The sequence below is a fragment of the Mizuhopecten yessoensis genome, unplaced genomic scaffold (genome assembly GCF_002113885.1).
Source record: "Mizuhopecten yessoensis strain PY_sf001 unplaced genomic scaffold, ASM211388v2 scaffold716275, whole genome shotgun sequence".
Classification (NCBI taxonomy): domain Eukaryota; kingdom Metazoa; phylum Mollusca; class Bivalvia; order Pectinida; family Pectinidae; genus Mizuhopecten; species Mizuhopecten yessoensis.
In genome coordinates this window covers 524,259-540,782 of record NW_018480035.1, presented here as the reverse complement: position 1 = coordinate 540,782, position 16,524 = coordinate 524,259, and the positions used below count along the sequence as shown (strand labels likewise).

The window sequence follows — 16,524 nt, the reverse complement described above, 5'->3', positions numbered from 1 at the left end:
GACAATTGACCCCTGTGACCTTGAATATAATTGAAGGTCATTCATTTGAACAAACTTGGTACGACGGACGCCGCGCCACGGCATAAGCTCACTTGGCACTTCGTGTCAGGTGAGCTAAAAACAACATCAAACATCTTTGTGGTCACTCACTGTCACACAACTTGCATGGCATACATAATAATTTCTTTACTGATATTTGTGAGGCATCTTCTTAACTTTCAGACCAAACATCTTCTTAACTTTCAGACCAAACATATCCAAGTGCTTAGGTGACACATTTAACAACACGTTCAGATATTCTGACTCATACACACTCACAGCAAACATTTCATTTATCTGTCCAATAAAAATCTCTATCGCATCATGTAACAACGAAATTAAAACCTCAATCCTAGGTCACTTTAGGTGCGATATAAGGGAAGTCAGGTTTTACACCTAGAGAACAGGTCAATTTAAGTCAGAGACGCTGATTTCAGAGTTCATTGCAGGGTTTTGAAATCAATGACCTTTTTTTTTGAATACTGAAAAGAACATATTACAGACTGATGTTTGGGAAGAGCTGATTTGTAACAATGTATGATGACAATACATGTATATTGGAACTATGTTAGTGACACAATCAGTGATTTTTTTGTTTGTTTGAGTGGTTTACCCCACTTCACTACTGGGTAGTTCAGTATAGCAGATTTACTGTTTTTGATGTCCTTCGATATTTACACAAGGTCCATGCCCAATATTTATGGGTAGATCAGGTTTTTAGAACAGTCTACTTGAGGATATAAGGGAAGTCAGGTTATACACCTAGAAAACAAGTCATTAGTACAGAGACGCTGATTTCAGATTTCATTGCAGGTTTTAGAAATCAATGACATTTTTCTTGAAGGTTGAAAAGAACATATTTCATACCAAAATAAATGAACCTGATGTTCCGGCATGGCTGTTTGTTAAAATTAATGATGACATTATTTTGAAACAACACTTCTAAAAAGAAGTTGTAACAGAAACTATTTACAAAACAATAAATCTGTGACATGTTTACATTAATTCCTCAAACATGATATTGTTAGTCAGTATAAGTGTTGATCAAGTGTATAAGATCATAATAACAACGGTCAAAGTTTAATGTTAGAATTTATGTCTTTTTGTATTTATTTCGTAAAATGTGTCTGTATCATCACTCCAGGTTTAGTCACTCCTCAGTCACTGTAATACTTGAGAAGTTTGAGTCCCCACTCTCCTGTATCTAACTCTAAGCATGACCACAACACATCATCCTTCTGTATACCTACTTGTCCCTGTCCTTTGTTTGTGTGAAGTGTTTTTATGTACTTCCCTGCTCCACTTATCAGCTCTACTGTGTTCCTTGTATAATCAGTAATAACAATATTACCCTTACTGTCATATATAACTGTTACTGGACCAAACTTGTCTGGTGTGACCGCCTCCCGTGCCTGTATCCCCTCTCCCCGGTAGTGGACCAGGGGCTGGAGTGTTGGGTTGTACACAGTGATGTGATTCCTGTAGTTGTTTGGATGACTACCGTCTCCACTGATTAGTTTACTACTCACTATAGCTATGTTACCTGTAACACCACACTGTGTGATGGACAGTACTGCCCCCTCCCCTGACCCCTCCACAGTGGATGTGTGTAACACCTGGCCATCTGCTGTGTACATCACCACCTTGTACCCCTGTGTACCCGCTGTACCCACCACTACCAGACCCTCCCTGGTCACACACAGACTGTCAGGGTCCCCCTCTGTAGTAAACCTTGTGACCTCCCTGGTCACACACAGACTTTGTGGGTACCCCTCTGTAGTAAACCTTGTGACTGGTGTTGTTGATGTAGATACTTCATAGATAGTTCCCTCATTAAAACAACAGAACCACAGACGACCTGTGGTGGGGTCCAGACTGATGTCATCAATGTTACTGTTGTGCTGTATCTTCTGTATGACTTTAGGTTTGTTGGAGAAAAAGTTACCTTTGTTGTTGATGAGTTTTACTGTGTTGGTTTTACAATCACACAGCCATGCCCGGCCATTAGATGTAGGACAGATTGATGTGATACCATCTGGGTATGAGAACTGGGATATGACAGTTGGACTATCACAAAGTTTGTACAGGACTTCTCCAGTGGAGGCTTGACCCGTCTCTGTAGATTTGGACAGTTTAGGTCTCACAACTGGACCTTCTTTGGAGTGACCACTAGGTGCTAATCCTACCTTGAAATGGTCAGTAGGAGTCTTCATTTTCCCCATGGCCTGCTCGAGGTGTCGTTGTCTGTTGTTATCTGGAGTAAACTCTGTCATGTCTATGTTAGGTGTCTGTGGGATATCTAAGTCCATGTCCTTGATTTCCGATACCGAGTCATACACAAGTACAGCAGTGCCTGTCTGGAGGGTCTGTTTACACTCTGATGATAGTTTAACTAAAGTGTCTAACCTGTCCTCCAGGTTTGTGATGTGAATCTGAAGGAGGTCTGTGGTCCCTTTCTCCATCTTGTTACATATTGCTAAATAATCCTCCGTTATTTTATCTAAATCTAGTTTACATTGATCGCGCTGTTTTTTGATATTAACAGAGAGTTTTTTGTAGTTAGATTCACTTGTGGAAATTTCGTTCCTTGCCGATTGGATTTCATTTTTGAGTTTGGGAATTTCAATGTTTTCTGTTTCATTCATAAAGTCCAGTAGTGTATTTTTTTGTTCATTTGTAATTTTCGAAATTTCACAAAAGCTATCAATATGTATTTTGTGAGTTGTTATGGAACAAGTCGTACAGATCAGTATTCCACAGTCCTGACAGAGGAGAACCACCTCATTGTCTTTATGGTACGGACACTTTGTGTGGCCTTTGATCCTGACTGGAATTTGTGGACTGGGGCTGCTGTGTTTGGTTGCCATGGTTGTGGATGTGGGAGAAATAAAAGTGTACAGGGAAGTAACTTCTGGAGGATCTTTTAGGTCTTCTTTTGTGTACCTGTGAAAGAAAAAATAATAATTAAATGTTGTATTGATTACAAAATGTGACTGTTTAAACTTAAATTTGATTTTTTTAGGCAAACAGACGAGTTATACTATATAACCCCAAACATTGTTCCGTACCGAGTTATACTATATAACCCCAAACATTGTTCCGTACCGAGTTATACTATATAACCCCAAACATTGTTCCGTACCGAGTTATACTATATAACCCCAAACATTGTTCCGTACCGAGTTATACTATATAACCCCAAACATTGTTCTGTACTGAGTTATACTATATAACCCCAAACATTGTTCCGTACCGAGTTATACTATATAACGCCAAACATTGTTCCGTACCGTATATCATTTATTGTTTACTCCAGTGGGAAGGGGCCCAGTACGGGTTATATAACATAAAAACTTTTGGCCCAGTAGTAGAAATACAGGTAAATAAAGGAGAGTGTGGCGTTCCTGGTGGCAGAGGGACATGGCCCAGTAGTAGAAATACAGGTATATAAAGGAGAGAGTGGCGTTCCAGGTGGCAGAGGGACATGGCCCAGTAATAGAAATACAGGTAAATCTTTGAAATTCTAATATTTGCGTATGGGGATTTTTACCTATTTGATTCAGAGCAACCTTTGCTTAAGCGGGGTTCATCTTTGTATAAACAAAAGGGTGACCTGGAGAGTTCTTATGTCCTTTTAAAACTTAAAATTGGTTAACAGGGAAAAAGTAAGACGAGACTTTCACTAAATTATCATCCGTCTGTCTATCAGAGTTATAATGGAGGTAAGAAACCATAGCAAGTGAGCTAGTCAGGCCACAGGACCTCTTGTTATTCTGTACATCTTCTTTGCATACATATTGATGTTTTTCGATTTTTAATTAATTAATGAATATTGACGCACGTATGACTACTCTTTCTGTTATATGACCTCTGAAAAACGAAGGTCACTGCTGTCAGAAATATGTTTCATTTCTGCTTTACGTACATATTAAAGAAATGCTTTTTGGTTTTTATAGCGTAAACGATTTATTTTATATTCCTAGTGATAAAAGAAATTATGAAATCGCACCATTTGACGATATAGTCTTTTCGCGTAATGGTACTAACAGTATCTATACTTATTGTAACTTAAAACATTTTTTTTTCCAGTTTTTCTGATATAACATTGTTACGGCACGATTGCTCACCCCGACACGATTTCTCAATCATGCTAAAATTGCTGCCTTTGCAATACAATTTCTCAGGGTGAGAAATTGTGCAAAACATATGGGCATAAGTGACACCATTTCTCACCCCAACTCTCCATCTCAATCGGGGATGAATTTCATCCGTGGTGTCTTAAAACTTGCCTAAGTGTACATGTAATAGATGAGCTGGCATGATATCAAATGACTAATAGTTCAATGTACAACATGCCTAATAGCTATTGATTGATTTATCTATCAATCTATTCATTTACTTTTGAAAATCTTTGCAGATTCAATTAGACGATGAAAAAAATACTGTTGCCCGATTCATAAAATGTATGCACACCTAGCTTCTTAAACACATTCAAACGCAATCCTGTTCACCTAAATTGTGAGAGAGTTAACACATATACTACAATTATTTTTACTTGGTGAGAATTATCCTTGGAGGAAGATGGTTTTAAATTGTAAATTTGGGATTCTTACCCCAACCCCTGGGGCCCAAAAGGGAAAATTAACCAATATTTCAAAAATCTTCTTATCCAGACCCGAAGGTACTACAGTCAATTTCAGTGCATGGAAAGAAAGATCATCAGGGGCTTTATTTAAATTGTAAATTTCAGGATCCCCGAGCTATCCGTTCTCCCTTGGGGAGGGGGTAAAGTGTATTATAGTTTATATAGCAAAATAATACTTTTGGGTATATTTTATCATTCAAATTCTTATCCTTTGATGACATGACATTAGTATTGTATTTCACTTAGTTTACATGCTGATTTCGAAATCACATCTAAACAATGAAATAAGGCTACCAGTACCTATGATATAACTCAGGTGACCGCTAAGGCCCTTGGGCCTCTTGTTTATAAAGTATAACAATACCTACTCGTAACAGGGACCGTTACATAAAGTGCCGAAACTAATCCTGTAGTCGGAAAAGATGCATCAGTTGTATGAATGCATGCTGTGGCCCCCCCAGAGTATGTTGGTCTTAGGGCCAGAAGGAAGCGGCCGAATAGGGAAAATAAAGAGAAATATTTTAAAAGCTTTCTCTTTCTGTGTGAATAGAGAATTATCACTAAATTTTGTATATTTGTATTATTTTGTATTTCTTTGGGCGGGGGTCAAGGCCATTTACAAATATTTAAAATTTTTAAATCCTTCACCTTCCAAGTGATTGAATGGATTTGAACCAAATTTGGTCTAGAACGTCTTTTGGCAAGTGGAACTCAAGTTGTATAAACAGTGTGTGGCTCCACAGCATGCAGATGGGTGTGACCTAACAGGGGAAATAGAGGTAAATCAATAAATTCATCTCATTGCATATTAATTTATGGGTTTTATCCTATAACCAACTACAATTTTTTCTGGGCATGAAGTAAAGAAAGCATGCCGCAAAGATTGGCCCGGAGGTCCAGACCAACCCCTGGAGACTACCTCCTTGGGACATAACATGGAAACTCATTCTCTTGGTGTCTTACGTACCCACCTAACAGATTTACATGTGGTTCTTCTTGCAACTTGTACTTCTTGTACTCCTTTGATAAACCTGTATGGTACTCATCAGGTTTTAAATTGAAAATGAAATACCAGGTGAGCTATTAAGATGCCTGGGCCTCTTGTTTTGTAGTAAATGTCTGATCAGTTCTTCTCTCAACCTATCAGGTGAAAGCCCCCATCCAATGTTCAGTTAGAAGTTAGATACAGGTAGATATACCTGTGACGTATGCATCTACCTGGTGTTTTATTGATTAGGTAAAATCACGCTGGAATCAGGTCAACAAAGATGATAGCAATTATACATGTGACATTTAATGTTATCATTTTACGATAACTACAGAGTTATCTCCCTTATACCACTTCAGGTTAGTAAAATTGGACAGTCGATCATTGATTGTAGGCAGACTTGGTAAGTTAGACGGAAGAGGGAGTTTACAAGATGACTTACAGTGACCAGGTAGATCCCATGATATGAACTTCCATCTAATGTTTTAAGGATCTAGACACAAATCCTGGTCTGGCCGGACTAAGATACGAAAACAATGTGAGACAGTACTTACAATACATGTATCCTTCTCCAAAGTATCACAGTACCAGTACTTACAATACATGTACCCTCCTCCAAAGTATCACAATACCAGTACTTACAATACATGTATCCTCCTCCAAAGTATCACAATACCAGTACTTACAATACATGTACCCTCCTCCAAAGTATCATAATACCAGTACTCACAATACATGTATCCTCCTCCAAAGTATCACAATACCAATACTTACAATATATGTATCCTCCTCCAAAGTATCACAATACCAGTACTTACAATACATCTAACCTCCTCCAAAGTATCACAATACCAGTACTTACAGTACATGTATCCTCCTCCAAAGTATCACAATACCAATACTTACAATACATGTATCCTCCTCCAAAGTATCACAATACCAGTACTTACAATACATGTATCCTCCTCCAAAGTATCACAATACCAGTACTTACAATACATGTATCCTCCTCCAAAGTATCACAATACCAGTACTTACAATACATGTATCCTCCTCCAAAGTATCACAATACCAGTACTTACAATACATGTATCCTCCTCCAAAGTATCACAATACCAGTACTTACAATACATGTATCCTCCTCCAAAGTATCACAATACCAGTACTTACAATACATGTATCCTCCTCCAAAGTATCACAATACCAGTACTTACAATACATGTATCCTCCTCCAAAGTATCACAATACCAGTACTTACAATACATGTATCCTCCTCCAAAGTATCACAATACCAGTACTTACAATACATGTATCCTCCTCCAAAGTATCACAATACCAGTACTTACAATACATGTATCCTCCTCCAAAGTATCACAATACCAGTACTTACAATACATGTATCCTCCTCCAAAGTATCACAATACCAGTACTTACAATACATGTATCCTCCTCCAAAGTATCACAATACCAGTACTTACAATACATGTATCCTCCTCCAAAGTATCACAATACCAGTACTTACAATACATGTATCCTCCTCCAAAGTATCACAATACCAGTACTTACAATACATGTATCCTCCTCCAAAGTATCACAATACCAGTACTTACAATACATGTATCCTCCTCCAAAGTATCACAATACCAGTACTTACAATACATGTATCCTCCTCCAAAGTATCACAATACCAGTACTTACAATACATGTATCCTCCTCCAAAGTATCACAATACCAGTACTTACAATACATGTATCCTCCTCCAAAGTATCACAATACCAGTACTTACAATACATGTATCCTCCTCCAAAGTATCACAATACCAGTACTTACAATACATGTATCCTCCTCCAAAGTATCACAATACCAGTACTTACAATACATGTATCCTCCTCCAAAGTATCACAATACCAGTACTTACAATACATGTATCCTCCTCCAAAGTATCACAATACCAGTACTTACAATACATGTATCCTCCTCCAAAGTATCACAATACCAGTACTTACAATACATGTATCCTCCTCCAAAGTATCACAATACCAGTACTTACAATACATGTATCCTCCTCCAAAGTATCACAATACCAGTACTTACAATACATGTATCCTCCTCCAAAGTATCACAATACCAGTACTTACAATACATGTATCCTCCTCCAAAGTATCACAATACCAGTACTTACAATACATGTATCCTCCTCCAAAGTATCACAATACCAGTACTTACAATACATGTATCCTCCTCCAAAGTATCACAATACCAGTACTTACAATACATGTATCCTCCTCCAAAGTATCACAATACCAGTACTTACAATACATGTATCCTCCTCCAAAGTATCACAATACCAGTACTTACAATACATGTATCCTCCTCCAAAGTATCACAATACCAGTACTTACAATACATGTACCCTCCTCCAAAGTATCACAATACCAGTACTTACAATACTTTTACCCTCCTCCAAAGTATCACAATACCAGTACTTACAGTACCTGTATCCTCCTCCAAAGTATCACAATACCAGTACTTACAATACATGTATCCTCTTCCAAAATGTAATATGCTAACAGTACCCTTTTCTGTAACCTCACAACTCCATTTTCTGTAATTAGAGTATATATCGACAAATCACATTAAAACAATTATAACGGAGGAAAATTGTATACTTGCCTGTTTTGTAGACTGTTTATCTTGAAGGTAAGCAAACAATTACTAAAATTATAAGTTGATTTGTAGGCTGATTTTGTAGTCAATCTCTGAGCAGTTCTTCTCTCAACCTATCAAGTGAAACGCCCCCATCCAATGTACAGTTTGAGGTTAGATACAGGTAGATATACCTGTTACCTGTTTATCTACCTGGTCACATTAATGACGTTCATATCTACCTGGTGTTTTATTGGTTAGATGATGCTACACTGGAATGAATTTAACAAAGATGATAACAATTGTACACGTGAAGTTTAATTTTATCGCTTTTAGCTCACCTGGTCTAAACGACCATGGTGAGCTTATGCATAACGCAGCGTCCGTCATCCATCGTCTGTCTTCCGTCGTCTGTACGTTCGTCAACTTTTCCTTTAAAATCCTACTGATCTACATACTGTTCAGCCATATATATATATTAACTAACTTTAGTTGGCTCCTATATACACCAACCGTTGTTATAGCTTGGTCTGTAACGTACTGTGATCGGTATCAATCTGACTGGCCAGCTGGTTGGTTGGTTGGCTGGTTGGTTGGTTGATGGGTTTTACGTCTACACTTCACTTACGAAGTCGGTGTTCGGTCGACGTCAGCTGATTGATTGATTGATTGATTGATAGGTTTTACGGAAAATGAGTAGAAGGGATAAAGTATGGAGTGAAGGTATAGAAGAGGGAGACAGAGGAGTGAATTATTTACTGTATAAGTCTAGTTTTAGTAAGACGGCTCCTAGGCCTAATGTTGCCTTACCCTAACACTAATCGTATAGCAGCACCATGTCTGGACCAGAATTGAGGTAGAAAAGCCACCAACATTAACACCAGCGCCTAACTAATAAAAAAATGGCTTGTTTAAATAATTTTGAAGTCCTTCTAAATGTATTCAAAAAGAGACCCTAGTTCTAATGGCGGAAAATTTGGAATAAAGCTTACACTATCCTCTGCTACAAAGGGCCAAGTGAGCTTATGCCGTGGTGCGGCGTTCTTTGTCCATCCGTCCGTCGTCAATATTTTACCTTAAACGATTTCTTCTCAATATCCAAATGCCCAGGGAGATGATCTTTAGCCAATAGCATGCTGGAATGAGGGGCTACCAAGATTGTTCAAATGAATGACCTTGACCCATTTTCAAGGTCACAGGGGTCAAATATGTTTAAATCCTTTAAACACTTCTTCTCAATAACCAAGAGGCCTAGGATGATGCTATTTGACCAGGAGCATGCTGTAATAAAGGGGTACCTAGTTTGTTCAAATGAATGACCTTCACTTATATTAAAAGGTCACAGGAGTCATATATGTCAAATGTGTTTAAAACCTTTAGAAAACTTCTGCTCAATATGCAAGAGGCCTAGGATGATGCTATTTGACCAGTAGCATGCTGGGATAAATGGCTACCAAGTTTGTTCAAACAAATGACCTTTACTTATATTCAAGGGCACAGGGGTCAAATATGATTAAAAAAAATTAACAACTTCTTCTGAATAACCTAGAGGCCGAGGATAGTATTTAGTCAGTAATTTGCTGGAATGAAGGGCTACCAATTGTGTTCAAATGAATGACCTTGACCCACTTTCAAGGTCACAGGGGTCAAATGTGTAAAAATATTTAAACAACTTCTTCTCAATAACCAAAAGGCCCAGGGTACTGATAATTGGCCTGTGACATGCTGGGATGAAGGGCTACCATATTTGTTCAAAAGAATTACCTTGACCCACTTTCAAGGTCACATGGGTCAAATGTATTTAAATCTTCAAACGATTTCTCAGTAACCAAAATACCCTGGGTCCTGATATTGGGCTTGTAGCATGCTGAGATGAACGGCTACCAAGTTGGTTCAAATGCATGACCTTGACCAACTTTCAAGGTCACAGGGGTCAAATATGTTTAAAACCTTTAAACAACTTCTCAATAGCTAAAAGGCCTCTGATGATGAAATTTGGCCAGAAAGATGCTGGGATGAAGGGCTACCAAGTTTGTTCAAACAAATGACCTTCACACATTTTCAAGATCACAGGGGTCAAATATGTTCAAAACCTTTAAACAACTTCTCCTAAATACCCAAGAGGCATAGGATACTGATACTTGGCCAGTAACATGCTGGGATGACGGGCTACCAAGTTTGTTAAAATAAATGACTTTCATCTATTTTCAAGGTCACAGGGGTCAAATATGTTAAACACCTTTAAACAACTTCTTTTGAATACCCAAGAGGCATAGGATAATGATATTTTGCCAGTATCATGCTGGGATGAAGGGCTACCAAGTTTATTCAGATAAATGACCATCTATTTTCAAGGTCACAGGGGTCAAATATGTTAAAAATAAACAGCAACTTTTCAATAACCAAAATGCCCCGGGTGATGATATTTGACCTGCAGCATGTTGAAATGAAGGGCTACCGAGTTTGTTAGCTCACCTGGTCAAAATGCTTATGCCATACCGCAGCGTCCGTCGTCTCTCGTCCGTCTTTTAAACGCTATTTGTCCTGAACGGCCAAGTAGATTTGACTTAATTTGGTCTGGAGCATCCTTAGGCCAAGGGGACTCAATTTTGTATAAATGGTGGGTGTGGCCCCCCTGAGGTCAGAGGGGCGGGGCCCAATATGGGAAATAGAGGTAAAACCTTTGAAATCCTTCTCCTACCGGAAGGATTAAGGGATTTCGTCTTAATTTAGTCTGGAGCATCATTGGGCCAAGGGTATAAATGGTGGGTGTGGCCCCCCTTGGGGCAGAGGAGCTGGGCCGAATAGGGGAAATAGAGGTAAACCTTTAAAATCCTTCTTCTACCATAGGGGTGAAGGGTTTTCTTCCCAATTTGGTCTGGATGATCTTGTGCAAAAGGGACTCAATTTTGCATTAACAGTCCCTGTGGCCCCCCTGGGGGCAGAAGGGCAGGGCCCGATAGGGATAACATAGCAAACTCTTTGAATACCTTCTTCTGTACGAATGACAGGATTTTATCCATATTTAGTCTTGAGCATCCTTGGGCCAAGGGGACTCAATTTTGTATAAACGGTTGGTATGGCCCCCTCGGGGGAAAGGGGTGGGGCTCTGTTTGAAGTTTGTTCTCGCTATATCTCAAGTACTGGATGGATCTTTCTGAAATTTCATATGTACTTACAGCACCTACCATGGAGTGCTATATCTTTATTTCATAAACAGCGTCCGGCGTCCGGCAACTTTTTCCTTTAAAACGCTACTAGTCCTTAACGGCTCAAAGGATTTGACCAAATTTGGTCTGGAGCATCATTGGCCAAAGGGTTCTCAGTTTTGTATAAATGGAGGGTATGGTCCCCCTGGGGGCAGAGGGGCGGGGCCAAATATGTAAATCTTTAAAAATCTTCTTCTCAACCAATAGAAGGATTTTGACCAAATTTGTTCAAGAGCATTTTTGGACAAAGGAGCCTCAAGTTTGTATAGGGTGTGACACCTCTTGGGGGCAGAGCTCAATAGGGGCAATGGAGGAATGTTTTTCTCCTACTATACAAGTGAAGGGATTTAAACCAAATGCAGTCTGAAGCATGCTTAGGGACAAAAGAATCCATTTTGTATAAACTGAGGGGTGGGCCCCCTTCTTTGGGGCAGATGGGTTGGGCCCATTAGGGGAAGTAAAGGAAAACATTAAAGATCCTTCTACTTTTGTACCGATGAAGGGATTTTTACCAAATTTGGTGTTGAGCATCGTTGGCCAAAGGGTTCATAGTTTTGTATAAACAGAGGGTATGGCCCCCCTGGGGGCAGACCCAAGTAGGTAAATCTTTAAAAATCTTCTTCTCAACCAATTGAAGGATTTTGACCAAATTTGTTCTAGAGCATCTTTGTACAAAGGAGCCTCAAGTTTGTATAAACCTAGGGTGTGGCCCCTCTGGGGGCGGAGGGCCCTCTGGGGGCGGGGCCCAATAGGGGAAATAGAGGAAAACATCAAAGACCCTTCTCCTTCTGTACTGTTGAAGGGATTTTAACCAAGCTTGTTCTAGAGAATCTTTGGGCAAAGGGAATTTAATATTTATAAATGAAAGATGTGCACAAGGCGTTATTAGTTATTCACTATTTTGGTTCAGGTTTGATCATAGAAGCTTCCTTCAAAATTGTATTGATATCATTTAAACAATTTTTGAAAAGAAGTTGAAAATGTGAATTGTTTACAGATGTGCCAATATGGACAAAAACAATTGCAATAGGTCACCCGAGACCGTGTGTAAGGTGACCTTAAATACAGCGATGTTATTAAGCAGTCATCATTATTTATTTTCATGTTAGTGTAACAGTATTAACTCGTTCACCCCTGAAATTTTATAAAAGACTATCCCAACCTTTGAATTGGAAGAGTTCAAATGTGTCTTCAGGGTTGAATGAGTTAATTTTCAAATTGTTGCAGTGCCTCAAAACCAATACAGAATAATAAACAACCACAACAAGAAAATATTAAATCAGTATTTTAATAACAGTAATAAATGTATTGTATATAACAAATAAACACCATTGGCACAATGCGAGTATGTGATTCCACGAATAGCAATGATAAATTGTTCATTGAATGCTAAGAGTCGGATGCTATGATCCTGTGTACACCTCTAAGCATAGATGGTAAACCTGTGCTGTCCAGATGCCATCTGAAATAAGTGGTACATTGAGAAAATACTTGATATTCACCTGTTATTTTTAATTGAGTGGGTTAAATATTTTGTTACTTTTCATTGTTGCAGAGTTTAAAGTATTTATCCAACCAGCTTTTTCAATTCCTGTTTTTGTTCAAAACAAACTTGGCATATACTATTTACCAAATCCATATTTCAAATCTTTAATTCCTACATATATGTATTGTTTGAGACTTGAAATCATGAGAAACAGAACCTTTGACACTTACCTGCCTGTATGTATTTCTGGACTAGGATTTAAAACAACAGCAGCAAAACTGCAATGTAGATACCAAGGATGAAATGTAGATACCAAGGATGGAAATGTAGATACAAAGGATGAAATGTAGATACCAAGGATGAAATGTAGATACCAAGGATGAAATGATGAAATGTAGATACCAAGGATGAAATGTAGATACCAAGGATGAAATGATGAAATGTAGATACCAAGGATGAAATGTAGATACCAAGGATGAAATGATGAAATGTAGATACCAAGGATGAAATGTAGATACCAAGGATGAAATGATGCAATGTAGATACCAAGGATGAAATGTAGATACCAAGGATGAAACGCCTTATTTAGAAGAACTTTTTCCTAGCATGGCCAATGATGTAAATGAAGAATATAATAAGAGATAAAGAGTATATATACTGAGGAAAGCGTGCAAGACTTATCTATTCTTTATTAATGAACTTGCAGTGGTTTATCAGTATGCTATTGTAGCATGGTCTTTTTCTGTGCCCTGCTTACTTTGATCCATGAAAAGTTTTCACCTGATTTCTAAATTTAGGACAAAGAAAACATCTTTTTGAGAAATTAGAGGGTTTCTTGCTTTGAGTTTTAAATAAGTTATCACCTCATCCTGTTTGAGTGAGGAGACACTTAGATTCATGCAGATATATAGCTTCACTTAAGAAGATTTTTTTCAATCTTTCTCCATGAATGTATTACATTCTTTCTGCACTAGAGAAGCTGAATAAAATGGGTTATGTGTACAATTAGAAAATTGGTTAAATATTGTGTGGAGGATTTTAATTGTACATAAGATTACGGTCACCTTCTAGCTTCTAGAGGGAATTTCCCTTTAGCTCAGTGGTAGAGCGTTCGACTAGGATCCTGGAGATCGAAGGTTTGATCTCCGGTGGAAGCACACTACTCTCTTTCCTGTTACACTATATTGACTCAAGTCAAGTGTTCATGGGACATCCAAACCTTGTGCATCTCTTGCATAACATGACCAGGGATTTGGGAGGGAAATTTCCATTAAGTGTACTTATATTTGCACACTCAAATTTAACAAAGGTGGAACAAAGGGGGGAGGACATATTAGCATACGCTTGAATGAGTGGAATTGCAGTACCCTAATTTACAAATTATGCAAATGTCATTTTTTGAAATAGACTAACATATACTGGGTGTACAGTGGGTGTAAGGGAACAAGCCCATAGAACGGCAAGCCAGGTAAATTAGGCGAGTACCTTAGAACAAATAAAGCTTGCTTTTCTTTCACAAACGAAGTATGTTATCGTCATTTAGTCTCCCATGAAATCTTACATTGTATGATATAGATAGCCTCAGTTACCGGAGCTGTATGCTCTAATTTTAACCAAGGACATGAATTAGCGGATGAGATGAGTAGCCCGAAAGTCGCTAAGATTAGAAACCCCACTAAAACTAAAATACAGTATAGGGAAGCTGTATGACTGACCAATAGGTGACCAGCTTATACTACACCTGTACAAGCGGACCAAGGACTTACTTTGGAATCTGCAGAAGGTTGACCAGGTGTTGTGAACGGCTGACCAAAGCATCTTGTATCTCCGGGTCCTGGGCCCCACACTGCTGCTGCTGTTGACTGACCTTGCTGAGACACAACACCGCCCTCGGGATGAGGTCTTGGCACCGCGATGACAACTACAACACATGAGTGGTGATACAGGCAAACTAGCATGGCTGTTGTACTAGGGAAATTTCACAGGTCAAATAAATGACATTACTCCTCCCTTACTTAAGGTCATAGGAGTGTAGTGCTAAACGGAAATAGGAAGTACATCCCTAGTTGAAAATCCAATGTAGGGAGACGGTATCACAATTTCCGCATATTTAATATTAAAGTGATGAATATTGTATGTTTATTATTGACAGAACAGTGTGTTCTTTCAATATTAAAGTATTGCAAAGCAATCCAGGCATTAATTCAGTTGTTTTTTAATCAATGAGTTTTTCAAGAACGATAACTCTCGCATGCAATTACAATGTGTATATTTAATCGTTTTTGGATAATTAATATTACACAATTTCAGCATTTATGAAATCGATATGTATACATTAATGCAATACTAATCTATGTTAGTATCATTTTTATTGACACTATTTTGCAAAAAATTATGTGTTTCAGTTTCAATTTGTTTTTCAAAATTCACTCCTTTTTACATAAATTTCCATTTAAAATCCTTAAAATTCTGACAACCTGTAGTTTTTTTTGTGGCAGAAAATTTTCTTTACTTCAAAGCAATATAACTACAAAATTTGATTAAATTCTACTGAGAGATGGCTACACAAACCTATTAGCTTAAGAATAATGTTTTGTACAATCAGTCAACATTTCTAGCTTTTGTACATCCCAATTAGAATAACTCAATAGACCGGGGAAATATTTGTACTGTTTTTCCACAACCAAAAATGGGACAACATGCATAAAATATATGTTTAAATAAAATGAAATTTCTTTTTAGATTACAAAGTGTATAATATTAACTCTACTACCTTTTCCCTGAACATGACTTATGTTCAAACTACCGGGTATTGGTACATTCCAACATTCCTATCACCCCGACTTTATTTGCTATTTGTTTGATTTACCTTAGCAATAGATGACATGAGAATGGAGATGATCTTGGCATGACCTTCAGGACAGGTCACCCTCCCCATGGAAACCATGGCGGACATTTCGTATGTGAGAGGCTCTAGCGTGTCGAAGAATCTCTTGATGATGTCTGTGTTACACCTGTCATCATGAGTCGAGGAACAGTACTCTCCAACAGCCCACACCTGGGTAGTATACAGCATTTTCATCGATCATTAGGTAAACCTAAGAAATCTTTGTACAGTCAAATTATCTCCCCTTAATTTGCTAACACCTCTGTTTCCAGGGCCACTTGCGTTTGAACCAGAGATGATTGTATATGAAATAGGGATGGACCTTGCAATTTGATGTTATACTTTCTGGCGAGCCTTGGCAAAGACTTCGAGGCCTGTAATAAGACTTACAGGTCTGTCAGGCTTTGTACCTGTAATGCTACATTAAAACAAGAGGCCCAAGGGCCTTAGCGGTCACCTGAGTTATATCATAGGTACTGGTAGCTTTATTTTATTGTTTAGATGTGATGTGGAAATCAGCATGTAAACTAAGTGAAATTCAATACTTGTCATGTCATCAATGGATAAGAATTTGAAAATATTGGTAAATGTTCCCTTTGGGGCCCCGCCCTAGCCCCTGGGGAT

General features: G+C 38.2%; 2 protein-coding genes across 2 annotated transcripts in view; both read right to left on the bottom strand.

Annotated features, from left to right (window-relative positions):
• Positions 1–1,170: 1,170 nt before the first annotated feature.
• On the bottom strand, positions 1,171–8,441 carry LOC110442522. Its single transcript, XM_021486168.1, has 2 exons — positions 8,346–8,441; positions 1,171–2,982 (listed from the first exon to the last, which is right to left on the bottom strand). The coding sequence occupies exon 2, from the start codon at positions 2,904–2,906 to the stop codon at positions 1,197–1,199; it is 1,710 nt and encodes a 569-aa protein (XP_021341843.1). The 5' UTR covers positions 2,907–2,982; positions 8,346–8,441; the 3' UTR covers positions 1,171–1,196.
• A 4,370-nt stretch (positions 8,442–12,811) lies between these two features.
• Positions 12,812–16,524, bottom strand: part of LOC110442530 (AP-5 complex subunit zeta-1-like) — a 19,833-nt gene continuing 16,120 nt past the window's right edge. The window contains exons 16-19 of the mRNA XM_021486175.1: positions 15,883–16,071; positions 14,780–14,934; positions 13,244–13,291; positions 12,812–12,989 (exon numbers count right to left, since the gene is read on the bottom strand). Of these exons, the coding sequence (XP_021341850.1) occupies positions 12,917–12,989; positions 13,244–13,291; positions 14,780–14,934; positions 15,883–16,071 (465 nt within the window). The 3' untranslated portion in view covers positions 12,812–12,916. The remainder of the gene's footprint in view (positions 12,990–13,243; positions 13,292–14,779; positions 14,935–15,882; positions 16,072–16,524) is intronic.

Coding starts and splice junctions, on each gene's coding strand:
- LOC110442522 (XM_021486168.1), bottom strand. CDS start 2,906: ATGGCAACCAAACACAGCAGCCCCAGTCCACAAATTCCAGTCAGGATC.